Source organism: Haliaeetus leucocephalus, unplaced genomic scaffold (assembly GCF_000737465.1).
Source record: "Haliaeetus leucocephalus isolate CR32 unplaced genomic scaffold, Haliaeetus_leucocephalus-4.0 Scaffold556, whole genome shotgun sequence".
In the NCBI taxonomy this organism is placed as follows: domain Eukaryota; kingdom Metazoa; phylum Chordata; class Aves; order Accipitriformes; family Accipitridae; genus Haliaeetus; species Haliaeetus leucocephalus.
The window spans coordinates 883048-896285 of record NW_010972992.1 but is presented as its reverse complement, the minus strand read 5'-3'; the positions used below and the strand labels follow the sequence as shown (position 1 = coordinate 896285).

The following is a 13238-nucleotide window of genomic DNA, read 5'->3' as shown; positions in this document are numbered from 1 at the left end:
ATAGTATGAGAGGTGGACTTCTGCTTCTAGCTGATCTTCCTGGAGATATGCAGCATGCTGCGGCCAGAGCTGCTTTCTCAGTCATGGTGAGTTGTGAAAAGCTGAAAAAATCAGTGTGGTGTTAGGTGTTGCTTTAACCAGGACAGTCAGGTGGAAAGGAGACAGATCTGAACTCTTGGAAGTTCAGCTTTGAAGTGCTGTGTCATTGGTCTTATCTCAATTTTTAGTGGGATTTTTTTCAAGAACCTAAGCTCTTAATAAAGCCCTGTTAATAGATGCATGTGACTGCTTATTTCTCCATGTCCCTCCCTCCCTCACTTCCACGAAAAGCTTTTGAGATGACTGCTGGCCTCTTTAATGTTGTGGTTTACTTTATCTGTGGGGGCTGCTCAGACTTCAGTTTTGTATTGAAGCAGAGCTTCCCTATCGTTATTCAGAGATCTCAACTGTCTCTGATAACCTTGCAGCACATGCAGGGACAGTTGTATTTTTTTTTTTAGGGTGGGAAGGATTTTTTGCTAAAGGTACTTTCTGAAACACTCTCTATTGTGGTTCTGAAGATAAAATGGTTATTGAAATTTAGGAAACTGACCCCAGACAGTATACTCCTTAATGCTGTGTGTGTGGGTGGTGAAGGAGAAGGCTTTGGGTAGGTCCTCGTGCTCAGTAGTGTTGTAAACAGGTTGCTGGGTGAAACATTTTTGGTGGTGTTAGCTTTTGATCTGTGTAGCAGCTGTGCCCTGGAGGACAGGACTATTGTGCCAGCTGCTGTGCAGAGACAATAAATATAATTTGGTCTTCTGGAGCTGGATTCTCCATTTAGTTTGAGAGTGAATTTGACACAGGCTGATTTTGACCAACTGTATTGCTTCCTCCAGAGATGGAGGATAAATTCCTGTTGAAAAGATGGACTCTGTATTGAATTCCCTAGATGTTCAGAAAGATGAACTTCAGCAGAAGACTTGGGTCCTGTGAGAAGAAGCCCCATAGCTCTGTGCCCTGAAGGGCAGGGCTGAAGTTTATCAGGTCTGTCTTTGTGGGGATGTGTTTAGTGTGTCAGACCAAGTGTGAAGGTTGAAATCTCTGTGGCAATGTGGGAAACCTCTGCAATTACAGGCAAGAGCTGTTCCAGGTGTTCTGTTCAGTGGCTTTTACCCTGTTATATGCAGTGGTATACCTAGTGTGCCTTTGCTTTATATACATCATGGAAATAGCTCTTGCATCCCTATTCCATATTGAATTGTCCTATTAACAGCCTTAATGGTAATACCATTGTAAGCCTAATGGCTTCTGTTATCCTGTGCAGGTGACTCCTCTACAAATTGGAGGTGGTCTGGCAAGGTGAGTAGGATGATGGTTTGAAAGATGGCTTATTCGCATTCTCTTAAATGTGTTTCTCTTTTCTTACCAGGTTTTTGATAACTATGCTGTAACAGTGATGATTGGAGGAGAGCCTTACACCCTAGGCCTCTTTGATACTGCAGGTGAGAAATCAAATGCTTGTGTCATTGTAACTGCCCAAGATGTAGTTGAGGTGGTGTTGAACATGAAGACATACAGTTGGTTCTTTTCCCCTTTCATTAAAAAAAAAAATCTTTCCTGATTCTTCATTCCTGACCTTTGGAGAGTTGCAAAATTGAGTTTATTAAAAAAATCCTAAACAACACACAAACAAAAACAAACAACAACAAAAAACAAAACAAGAACATCTTCTACTTGTTTTAGAGCTGTTTTATTGTGTGACACCAGATGACAACTTTCAAGCTTTCACCTCTAATCTAGGTGATACCTGAAAGATAAGGGGGTTCTATGTTTTTAAACAAAATTAAAGGAGAAAATTGTGTTGAATAAAATATGTGGATTGTTTGTGGTTTTGGTATAGTAAATAGCCTATTTTTTGATGAAATGTTAAGACAGAATGACTAACATTAGAACGTCTTAGATGTGCATGTGGCATGTCTCTGCATTCCTAACATGGATGAAATCAGAATGTTATGTGGAGTGTCATAAGCCTTCTCGCTGTGTGCTTTTTTTAAATTAAAGATAAATCTGCAGGCTGCTTTGTTTATGGTTATTAGACTGTATCTCAGTTTCTGGCTGGAGGAGTGTATAATGACTGAAGAGCTAAACACATTGCTTTGCGCATGTAAAAGTTTAGCAAGAAAGGGTAGAAACTGGTTCAACTGCTAGTTACCCAGTCCCCAACCTGTAATAATACCAAAGTGGTATGGCAGCATCTGGCATTGTAAACTCTGCTTCAAGAAAGTCCTTCCAGAGAGTTTAGTTGATAAGCTGTTACCTAAAACAGTCTTGATAGAACTTTAATCTGTTTCCAGCTGTATTCTTACAGATGCATCATTAGTGTCGTATTTGATTAATGAAAAAATCTTGTGCTTCCAATTAAACACTGTAGCTTCAATTAGCTCTTCACATTCTCCTCCCAAATGTGATTTGTGTGTTAGTTATTGCACACTCCCTAGTTCTTGGAATAAGGAGTTAAGTAGAGAAGTGTCTCCTTCCTGACACACATTGTGTAGGCTGCTGTAGGGACCACTACTTACATGGGTCTCAACTATAGCATTCTGGCTTCTTTTTTGTATCCATTCTGCGTGGATACAAGCTGTGTTAGGTCCTTCTCTGCCTGCTTTCCTGCTGAGGTCCTCTGGGTTCAGGCCTCTGGAAACTGGTGTGTGTGTAGATATGCATATCCACGTACTGTTCATCAGCATGAGTGTAGTAACCCATCTGGTAATTCTAAAAACTTACCGAGTGACTTTAGTGCATGTAGGTGACTCTATGTACTTGTGAATATAGAGGCTTTCCTTTTGGAACTGGGCTTCTGAAGTGGGAGGCTTTTGTTCTTTAAAGGTCACCTGCTTTTTGCTAACTAGTAGCTAGCACAAGTTACAGAACTTAACAATGGATAAACCCCCTATTACTAACTGTCAAATTAAAAAAAACCCATGGAACAAACAACCTTAAAGTCTTTGTTTTGAATTTGTACTAGGAAGACAAAGCTTTTTGGAGTAGTCTGTTAATGGCTACAAGATATTTTGGTCAGTGCTTAGCTCTTCTGTGTCCAGCCAAGCATGATAGCTGTAACAAGCTGTTTAGACCTCCATCTTCAAACTGTAGATCTTCCTCTACTGAGATGTCCCAGGTGTTGAGTCATCTCCTTCAAGATCTCAGAGGTCTTTGGTCCTGTATGATAGGCAAGAGAGCATCACTTGAAATCAGACATTTTGAACAAGTGTTTCTGATTTGGTTGCCAGCAAGTAGAGCAGCTGCTTTAGTGCCAGGTTTGCTTTCTAAAAAGAGTGCTACTGAACTGAGATGAGGAGGTTTAAGAATGAGCTCAGGCAGTTGGGCTGGGGGGTCAGTGCTACTGGTGCTCTACAGGGACTGCCTGCTCTCTTACGGACCCAAAGGAAAGAGCCTGGCTTCCTCTGAAGCACAGCTTGCACTGGGACTTCAGTGCGTTTTCAGGGGAATGCTGCTAGACAGCCTGAGTGCACTTCGAATGTTTGGGTTCAGGGCATCTGTATTTGCTGAAGAGTTAGGATTAATCACAATAATGCTGTTGTGCTGGGATATGCATTCTAACCACCTGTAAAGGGTAGTATTTCATTGTCTGGGTCTAATATGGCATTAATTTTCTCCTCTTCTAGGTCAGGAAGACTATGATAGATTACGACCCCTCAGCTATCCACAGACAGATGTATTTCTGGTCTGTTTTTCAGTGGTGTCTCCTTCTTCATTTGAAAATGTGAAAGAAAAGGTTGGTTGAACTCTGCCAGAAAAGGGAGCTGCTGCATTGATTTCAGAAATACACGAGGAGTTATCTTAGGTGATTAGTAACAAATACCGTGTCTTCTCTGTCTTTAGTGGGTACCTGAAATTACTCACCACTGTCCAAAGACTCCTTTCCTGCTTGTTGGGACCCAAATTGATCTAAGAGATGATCCCTCAACAATTGAGAAACTTGCCAAGAACAAGCAGAAGCCCATAACTCCAGAGACGGCTGAAAAACTGGCCCGGGACCTGAAGGCTGTCAAATACGTGGAATGCTCTGCACTTACGCAGGTGAGGATTGGTCTTTGACCATTTTTGCTTGCTTGTATTCCATGCTTTTTTCAGTTAAGGGGAAAACCAGCTCAATATGGTTGTGAAAGGGTATGAGCTCTGCTTCTGCTGGTGAGACAGTATCTTTCTCTTTGTCCCGTTGTTCTAGGGCACAAGGAGTTGGCAGGGGTAGAAAGAAAATCAGCTTGTGAAGATTAGGCATAGTGTAGAGAGGTGATGGAGGAGGATGTGCTTGCTGTGTTTGCTTTTGTGTTGGAGGAAAATAGCTATTGAAAACTTAAAGGTGCGTTAAGGACATTAAATGGGTTAGGACACAGGATGCAGCTCACTACTGAAGAGAGCAGGCAAAGAAAAAACCTCTCAGAAAAGTCAGTTCTGGTACTTCTAAGACTAGAAGAAGCCTTCATACTTCAGAGCTTCTTTCTTTTCCTGTGCAGTCAGTGGTGAGCTGTGTTTTCTCTGTCTGCCTTAAGATGGAAGCTATGTTGAAAATGAAGTAGTTCCTAAGGCATAAACATGGTGATGTTGTGTGAACTAACTTGTGAACATGAGTCTAAGGCCAACTGAAGTAGCTGATTTGAGGCCAGGAAACCTGATTATCCTTTCCCTTCAAGGTAGGAATACTAGGGCGGGGTAGATGGGAGCCATCGGCTGGCTAGCTGGTGCGTTGCCTTGACTTTGGATGCCCTGGGAACTTAATCTTGCGTGCCTACTCTTGCAGAATTGACTACCACTCTCTCACAGTTTCCTTAGTGCTACTCTAAAGAATTTGTCCCTACCTGATGTGCATGGAACTAGGTGTGCACAGTATAAAGTACCTCACTCTTTTTCAGTTTTGTTCTGCATTCGTCTCTAGTATCTTGAGCACAAAGCTTTAATTGCTAAACTTCATGAAGCCTGAAGTTCTGCTTATCTTGCACCTTTTGCCCAGATTGCATGTTGACTCTTCCGTTTGGGATCCTGAGACTTTTTTTGTAACAAAGCTTTGCCTGAATGTTTGCTGAGAAGAGGCTTTTGATGGAATTTTGCAGGACACTGGCACTGAAGGTGTTGTGGTGAGGCACACTGCAGTTCATCCTGGGAATCCCTAATCAAAAGGTGGTCTTGGCTGTGCTTCCTTACTGCCCACATGCAAGCTGAGGGTTATTTGTGCTTGTGCTGTAATTCTCCTAGATCCGTTCAGTCCCAAAATACCATTTTAGATAGTGTCTGGCACATCCTGAATGCTGCTGCTAACTAGGCTGTAGAACCTGCTAGTTGGATAAATACATACCAGGACTTTTTGTCCTGTATTGCTCACTGAGACTCTTTCCTCTGTAGCTTTAAACTTGCCTTGTTTAGTCTGCTCAAATTGCATGGAAGCACTTAGAATTACCAGAGTAAGAGCTGATATGATTAAAAATTTCAGTGTTTATCCATTCTTTTTTATTTCCAGATAGACTAAACTGTATCTGTTGCAGAGAACAGCTTTATGCACTTGGAAGCTCAGCCTGAATTTCTTCCAGAGCACTAGTGCTTGTATACCCATTGATGGTTTTAGGAATCAAGAGTAAGCTGGGAGGAGGGTTCAGAAGCCTTCTCACCTGGAAGACTAGTTGGTTTGCATCTGCTTTATTCTTCTTTCTTCATTTGTTGTTGACTCACCTTACAAAACACCTTTTTCCTCTATCTGTCAGTAACAGCTGCCAAACAGAAATGTAGATTATCTGCGAAGAGTTGTTTGAATTTCCTGGCAGTGATCTAGCTGGCAGCTTGCTAAACACAGAAGTCGGCTGGCTTTCCTAGCTAGGAGGGTTGTTCTCCTACCTGCAAGGCAATGTTGTGGTGGCTGGTTTCAACTGAAGCTACGCTCAGCTGGGTAGTTCAATCTCTCTTTACCTTGGCTTCTGTCTGCACAGCTCACCTCAGCAGTCTAGGGTGGTTTTTTCCTTCTGAACTAATTTACAGATTACTTTGACACCACGGTAGCAAGTAATCATAAAATCATGGAGCCAGAGCATGGTTTTTTTTTTTTTCCTGGGAGGAAGAATTTGCTTGTCTGCGTGGAAGGGTCAATGTTCTGAAAGTACTAGGTGAGTTGTAAGAGGCCGAGTTTGAGTCTTTTCTGTAAAGACAGAATATCTTCTTCTCCCTGTGTTTGGGTGACTGCAGTACTGAGGAGTCAGTTCTTATCCCCACCTTTCCTCAGGTTGTGGAATCCCTTATTGTGAGGAAGGCGCTTTCAATGTCTGTTTTCAATCTTTCTCTGCAAAATAGCACCCAATACTACTGTAAAAAGTGGGTAACACTTTGCTATTAGGAAAGAGTGACTGACACAGATTACAACTAAAATGATTGTTGCTTCTCTTAAATGTAAGAGTTAGATGTCTGAGTGAACTTTCTGAAGCTCAACACTAGTACCTAACACAAAGGAGAACTTTTGAATTCAGTTCCTTTTTTACCCCTGATGCTGGGTTTACAGTTTTGACACAGATTTTTAAAGTGTCTTAAACTGTCCATGACTGGAGGGGGCAAAGGGAGCTTGAGCTCAACCTGTTCCCCAGTGCAGCACAGGAGCAGTGTTACTTTAACTTGAGTATCGAGGCCTGTGTGCCAGTGGTATTGAACATGGTTCCCTTCACGTGGTTACTCTTGCAGCATCCAGGCTTTTAACCCCAGTCCCATTTTTACAATAATTTTGTTCCTGTCCTGTTTTTTCTTCTCTTCCCTTATCCCATTTTTTTGCTAGGTCCTTCAAAACAAATCCCAGATTCTGTTCCCATGAACAAATTAATTTCTCCTGTGCAACAGGAAAACAAAAGAGGAGTCCCTGAGTAGGAGAATTAAGGAAGCGTGTTTTCTTGACTCTTGCCCTGCCTGGGTTCTTAATCTAGATAATAGTACATAATTGAGTTTATACTACAGCCGTATTCTTGCAGAGAAAGAAAATCTACTTAGCACTCAGACTTCACATAGGCATTATTTATCAGAAGTCTCTAGCTCTTTTGTCAGCCAGGGTTGCAACTCATTTAAAAAAACCAAAAACAACAAGTTGCTGCGGAGGATTTACAGAATGATTGTACATGGTGATTTCCTTAACTTCTGTTCTTTCAAGTATGATCTTGCATGTAACATGATGGACTTAAATGCTTCCAGATGGAATTGTCTGAGATTTCCCATGTATGTGCTTCAGTGAAACAAGATTAAAGACCTTCTAAAAGGGATATATCCAGTCTAACCTGTGAGGGAGAAACCAGTTACATTTGAATGATTTAAAAAAAAAATCTTAATTTTGCAAAGGCTACAATTGTTTACAGGAAGTAATTTAAGCTTTTCTGTTTGTCTTTAGCTGGGATAAAGCAGTTCTTCGGAATTTATGAAGGTTGCACTCATGACAGTAGATTTAGGCGAGTCCAGTTAGCATAAACTGAGCCAGGTTTCACTTCTGGTGTTCATGTGTAACTTGGCAGAGTTGCGTGGGAGTGGTAACACACTGCAGTGTTCCTGTTGTGCTTATAGCAAATGCAACGCATGCTTCGTGCTCCAGTGTAATCCCTGCAGACTCCTTGCAGCTCTGTGACTGCTCGTCTGGTGTTGGATCTCAGTTATTCCAATCCTAACACCATTTCTGTCTTCCTGTGACTCAAGTGGTTATACTTGCTTTGGTAACTAACTGAATAACTGAAATGCACCATTTCCGTGCTCGCTCTCAATGTCAAAATAGCAGCACTGGTAAGGTATTGCATCGCTTCTTAAAAGACTGATAGCCAATGTCTGAAGATGACGATGGCTTACCAGAGAGGTACTGCTTCGATCCCAGATCATGTTTCCCTAGCCATCTGGAGATCTTCAGTTATTCAGGGCTGAATTCACAAAGCAGAGTTGTTTGGAGCCTTTGCTCTGGACTAGCTGCCGCTGGGGTAGTTGGGAGCAGTAAGTCCATGCATCTGAGGTGCTTGCTTATCCATGGTGGGTGACTACAAAAGGTTTACCTGACCTTTTGGATCCCTGTGGTGGGGCAGACTGCTCTCCCCTGTGTTTATTCCCCTGTAAACTCCCTCAGTGTATATTCAGCAGTTAAATGGAAACCATCACCTTTTCTGCGGCCCCTCCCACCCCCTTGTTCTTGCCAATTGCCTCTGTGTTTGTGCCTCTGCCCTTCTGGGTGTTCATTTTGTCTAACTTGGTCTGTCACATGTTCTGTCTGTCTCTGACACTGACTTCTGGGTCATCTAAATGAGATTTCCTCCTGGGATCTACTTTGTTTTTTTGCAAAGTAAATCTGTTTGCTGCCTCTGTGAATTCAGCCTGGTCTATCCTGAATGCTCTTTGTATCTGCTTGTTTTTCTCTAATCCTCTAACCTGGCTGCTGTTTTTTCTCCTCCCCTCTGTCTTGTAGAGAGGTCTGAAGAATGTGTTTGATGAGGCTATCCTAGCTGCCCTCGAGCCTCCGGAAACTCAGCCCAAAAGGAAGTGCTGTATATTCTAAACTTTCTCCTTCCCCTCTTGCTGCTGCTTCCTCTGTCCCACTACTGTAGAAACCTGGTTAAAAAGTGAATAAAACCACCTTGATTGAAAGCTGTTGTGTCTGCTTGCCATCTTAGAGCAACCTCTGTATTAGCTCTTGGACTGAAAACAATACTTAAGATCTTTAGTAAAACGTTGTGACTGTGGAACACGAACTGGACTCGCTTAACTCTCTGCTGCTTGGGTTGCCAGATGTGGGTAGCTTTATAATTCAGGCTGTTGGGGGAAAGGATCTGGTTACATCATTATTTAAAGAAAGATCAAAAGAATAAGACATGATGTTTGATCTTCCTGAATCCAACTGGAAGAAAGGATGCGTGTTTTTTTTCAATTTCTCCTTGTGACTCTTGTTAACTGTATTTGCATGACAAAAGTACATGAAACAGTGATCTGCAAGTTACGCTGTAATGTGAAGGGTTTTCTGGTTCTCCTTTGTGCAGTGAGATGTTTTTCTGTTGCTATTGCTTTGGCTGTCTGTGCTGTAGTGGAGTATTTGTCAGTCCTTGGGGGGAAGGAAATATCAATGTACTTGCTACTGCTTTATGAACTGTTAAAATTCTTGCTTTCACTAACATGGTAGACCTCTTCATTTCAATAATGGATCCTTAAAGCCTGTTACTGTAACATGTAAAGCTGCTTCTTACTATTATGCTTCTGATTTTTATTGTTTTAAGGAGAAAACATCAATTGTAGCTTGTCTTTAAATTTTGAAATTAAAAATTGCAGTTGTTTGTATAAATGACTGATGAAGCTTTATTCCGATTTGCACTTCCTGGCTTCAGTTTAACACTTAACGCAATGTACAGTATCTGCTTCATACTCCTCCCATCTTGACTTCTCTGATACCATGCACAGCTTCTGGGCTCTACCTGGCTGCTTCTAACCATCGGGTGTTTGGGGCCAGAAGCCTGACCAGAGCGTGTACCGGACTGATCTATCGTTGCATGCTTGCCTTGTGTCTCTTCTCTCCCCTGACACACGGGTGTCTGCACTGCTATACCCGGTGTGCTCCAGATCAAGCTCTTCCATTTGAATGCAGCACTTTCTGCTTTGTCATTAGCATGTGAAATGTGTTAATAGCCAACTAATCATAAAAATTGCCTTAAGGGAATGACTTGGTTATGTGTGTTTTGCTTCTTGTGAAGTATACCGGTCTGGTCTCAAAGGATTTGTGTTCCTGTTCAGAAAATCAGATGCTGTGCTAGGGAACTGCTAACCACAGCAGCGCAGCTTGGACAGAGCCTAGCTGAGCAAAGGAGACTGGGAGTTGTAGATGGCAAACCTTGATTCGTCATTAGAGGGGTTTGTCTGCCACTTGGCTTTCTGTGGTTTTGTTTGTGTAAAAACTCAAAAATGAGACTGCCCCTTTCTCTCTTTGCCCCTTTTCAGAAAGGCCTAAAGAATGTATTTGACGAAGCGATATTGGCTGCCCTGGAGCCTCCGGAGCCGAAGAAGACTCGCAGGTGTGTGCTGCTATGAACGTCCCTCCACAGCCCCTTCTGCAAAGCTGGTGTTCGATGTCATACTAAAAGCAATGTTTAAATCAAACTAAAGATACAAATTTTAAAATTTGTTTTTGCAATAATGACAAATGCCCTGCACTCCCATCTCCCCCACACGATCCCTGTGTGAGATGAGAATGTTAGTGTTTATTCCCCAGTGCCCCCTCAATTCAGTTAAACTAGTTAATTTTGAGTAATTATGTATTATCAGAAAACACTGATCAGTACTAGTTTTTTATTTTGTTTACTGTTTCTAATTTTTTTTGTTTAAAATCCAGGCATGCTTGTGATGACTTTTTCTGTAACAGACTAATTCTAGGCTGTTTTACTGAAGCCTTGTCCCTTTATGCCAGTCTGGTAAGACTTGGTTCTGGTTTCAAGAACTTCTGGGGCTGTTCTGCAGCCAGCCAGCAGCCTGGGTGTGAGCAGACTTTAGTACTCAAGATAAATACAGGAAAGTAAAATGTCCCAAGCTGGTGCTCCTCTAAGGAGGAGTGTAGAAAATGTATCTGCATCTCCTCTGAAGTTGCCTTGTATCTCTTCCCCTGGCTTTCCACTGTGCAGGTCATAAATTTCTACCCCATCCTCTAAGTTATGAAGCCTTAGGAATAGGAGAATCCTTTTCTCGATGCACCGTCAGACTTGAAACTAGCTTGCCAGTCTCTTCCTTAATCTTTGACATCATAAGCTTTTGTCACGTGATGAAGAAATAACTGCACCTTTTTAAGCATGCCCAACTGATTCAGTTGGCTTTTAACAAATCCATCTTCTGCCAATCCTTAACTATTAGCAAAACGCTTACAATGACCAGCATGTACACTGCTGTTTGGACATTCTGAAAGGACCTGGTGTATGTTAAGACAAGTTTTGGAGCTGGCCCTGGTGGTGCATCTCTTCCTGGATGGCTTGGCATCCTTCAGGGAGGGGTGGAAAGATAAACCTGTGTCAGTAGGAAGGAACTGCAGGGAGGGGTTTCTAGTGTTTAGTGTGGCACCATATAGGGACCAGTTAAGGGAATCCCCTTTTTCTGCATTTCGCTTGTACGTAACCTTCAACCTGTAAGATGGGCTCCAGCCCGCTGAGGATTGTGTGCAGGGTCTTTACGTAGACTGACTGCAGTGTTGTAGGGATTTTACCAAAAATATATTTTGGCTTGCAAATTCAAAGTTTTTTAAGACTTAGGGAATCTTCTCCATCATCCAAAATTCCAATTTCTTGTAGACTCATTAGTGTTGAAGCAATGCTTTTTCATGTCTAAGTTCTTTGTATATGCATTCTTTTCAGATGTATTAAACAAAGTATCTTCACAAGCCTGCCTGAGGGTAGTTATTTCCCTTGCCTTTCTCTTGAGTGTGAAGGACTTGTACATATGACTTTTATCCCTTGCGAGCCCCACTCTCCTCCTTGCAAGTTAGTTTGGGTCTTACTGCTTAATCCTGTCAGTTGATGTCTTCCCTCATCTCTGCTGCTGGCCTTGGTTATGTCAAGATTGCTCTAATCTTTGATGCAGTGTCCTTGCTGTCGTACCCAACTCCGAAGAGAGGGCATAGTGGTTCTTAATGAAAGGAATACTCGTTGTGTGTGTTCCCAAATATTAAAAGTTGGCTTTTGGGGGTTACTGGGCTCTTGCACCCCTTCTGTCAAGAATCCAGTCTTTGTGGAAGTTTCCTGTTGTTCCTTGTTCATGAGCAGATAGCAAAAACCCTAAAAGGACAAATGATATCACACCTGTTTCTCACCCAAAAGCTCACAGAATTTATTACACTTTTTGTTAATTCTCCAAAGAAATGGTGAAGTCTTACACTGTTGATGTGTAACTTGTATTCATTATTAAAACACATTCCAAAGAGCCTCATTAAAGGTCATTTTTATTTTAAGACTCTGACTTGTGGGTGCTGTAATCCAAAAGCTCAGGGTAAAATGTGTGCTTTTCACTTTTCATAGTGATTAGTGCTGCTGTTCAACTTTGCAGTTCAGTTTTTAATTGCTCTCTTCTGTGGGGAGGCTTGGCTGTAGGTCTGTAGGTTGCAGTTGAAAGTACTCCTGGTACTTGTGATGTTTGGTGACAGTTGAACATTGGTGGCTGCTCCGTGTGCTTACAGCAGACTGAAATGGGCTTCTGCACCTTCTAATAGCTAAACCTAATTCACGTGTCTAAAGCCAGCAGCAAGACTGGTGACCAAGGGATTGCCTGCATGAAATCAGGCAGGAAACTGCCTCTGAAGTGCAGGGATCACCCTTTAAGACTTCTGCTTTAAGTGGTAGCAGGGTTACCCTGTCAAGCTTTTTCTGTCTTGAATGCATCCTTACGTGGGGGTTGCCTATAGCTTTCTGGTCCTTCTGCATACATTTTTATGGCAGTGACCTGTACCAGTCCTTTCATGCAGGTCCATTTGGCTAAGCAATAAATTCTGTGTTGTTACATTGGTGCCATGAGGTTAAACTTGGCTCTGGAGGGAATCCTGGAGGTGCTGGATGATGGAAAAACATCCTTTTCAAAGAGCAGTGCTGCTTTCTTCCTCTCTGTGTTGCATTAGCTTTGCAGAAGTCAGATAGCTCCATGACTCTGCTAGTACATAGCTGTCCTTGTCCAGAGAGAGGATGAGATGCTGGATGTGATTAAACAAGCTTGAACAGCTTAGCTCATGGGCTTTTTCACACCATGCTTTTTTTTCTCTGCAGCTCAGTAGTGAGGTCTCTCTCAGGCTGGGCGTGTGAGATGTGTTCTGTGTTACCAGGTTATATGAGCTTCTCATAAGAGCTCCTTGGTGACTGTCTCCCTGTGTGAAGGCATGCAAAACGGGCAAAACCAGTGAGAAAACACCACTTTCTTCCCCTTCTGGGACTGCCATTTTTGGCTAGCACATTTGAAAGCAAAGGTCTCGGAGGCAGGTGGGAATACTTGGCACTTCCCTTAATGCTAGTCTGGCAAATATGTGGTATGGGCTGGGATTGCCTCATGTTACTGCTTTTACAATAGGGGACTTGCCTGTCTGAAGATGCGCCTGTGGCTCAGGGCTGTCTTCCTTCTCACCTCTGAGGATTCTTGAGGTATCCATAGTAGCTCACTAGCACAAGTAGTACAGGAGATCTGGGCTGGCTGCTGAACCAACTGCTACATGTGTTAATGGTGTCTCTTGTAAAGGG

At 42.4% G+C, this 13238-nt stretch overlaps 1 protein-coding gene across 4 annotated transcripts in view; it reads left to right on the top strand.

Moving 5' to 3' along the window:
* Positions 1-11839, top strand: part of CDC42 (cell division cycle 42) — a 29213-nt gene extending 17374 nt beyond the window's left edge. Inside the window, exons 3-6 of one of the 4 annotated variants that reach the window (XM_010577163.1) lie at positions 1412-1484; positions 3669-3778; positions 3886-4083; positions 9979-11839. In XM_010577163.1, coding sequence (XP_010575465.1) covers positions 1412-1484; positions 3669-3778; positions 3886-4083; positions 9979-10068 — 471 coding nt within the window. In that variant the 3' untranslated portion in view covers positions 10069-11839. Of the gene's footprint in view, positions 1-1411; positions 1485-3668; positions 3779-3885; positions 4084-4520; positions 4857-8461; positions 9329-9978 lie in introns of those variants that run through there. The other 3 variants (XM_010577162.1, XM_010577164.1, XM_010577165.1) reach the window with 3 other exon arrangements.
* The last annotated feature ends 1399 nt before the right edge of the window (positions 11840-13238 follow it).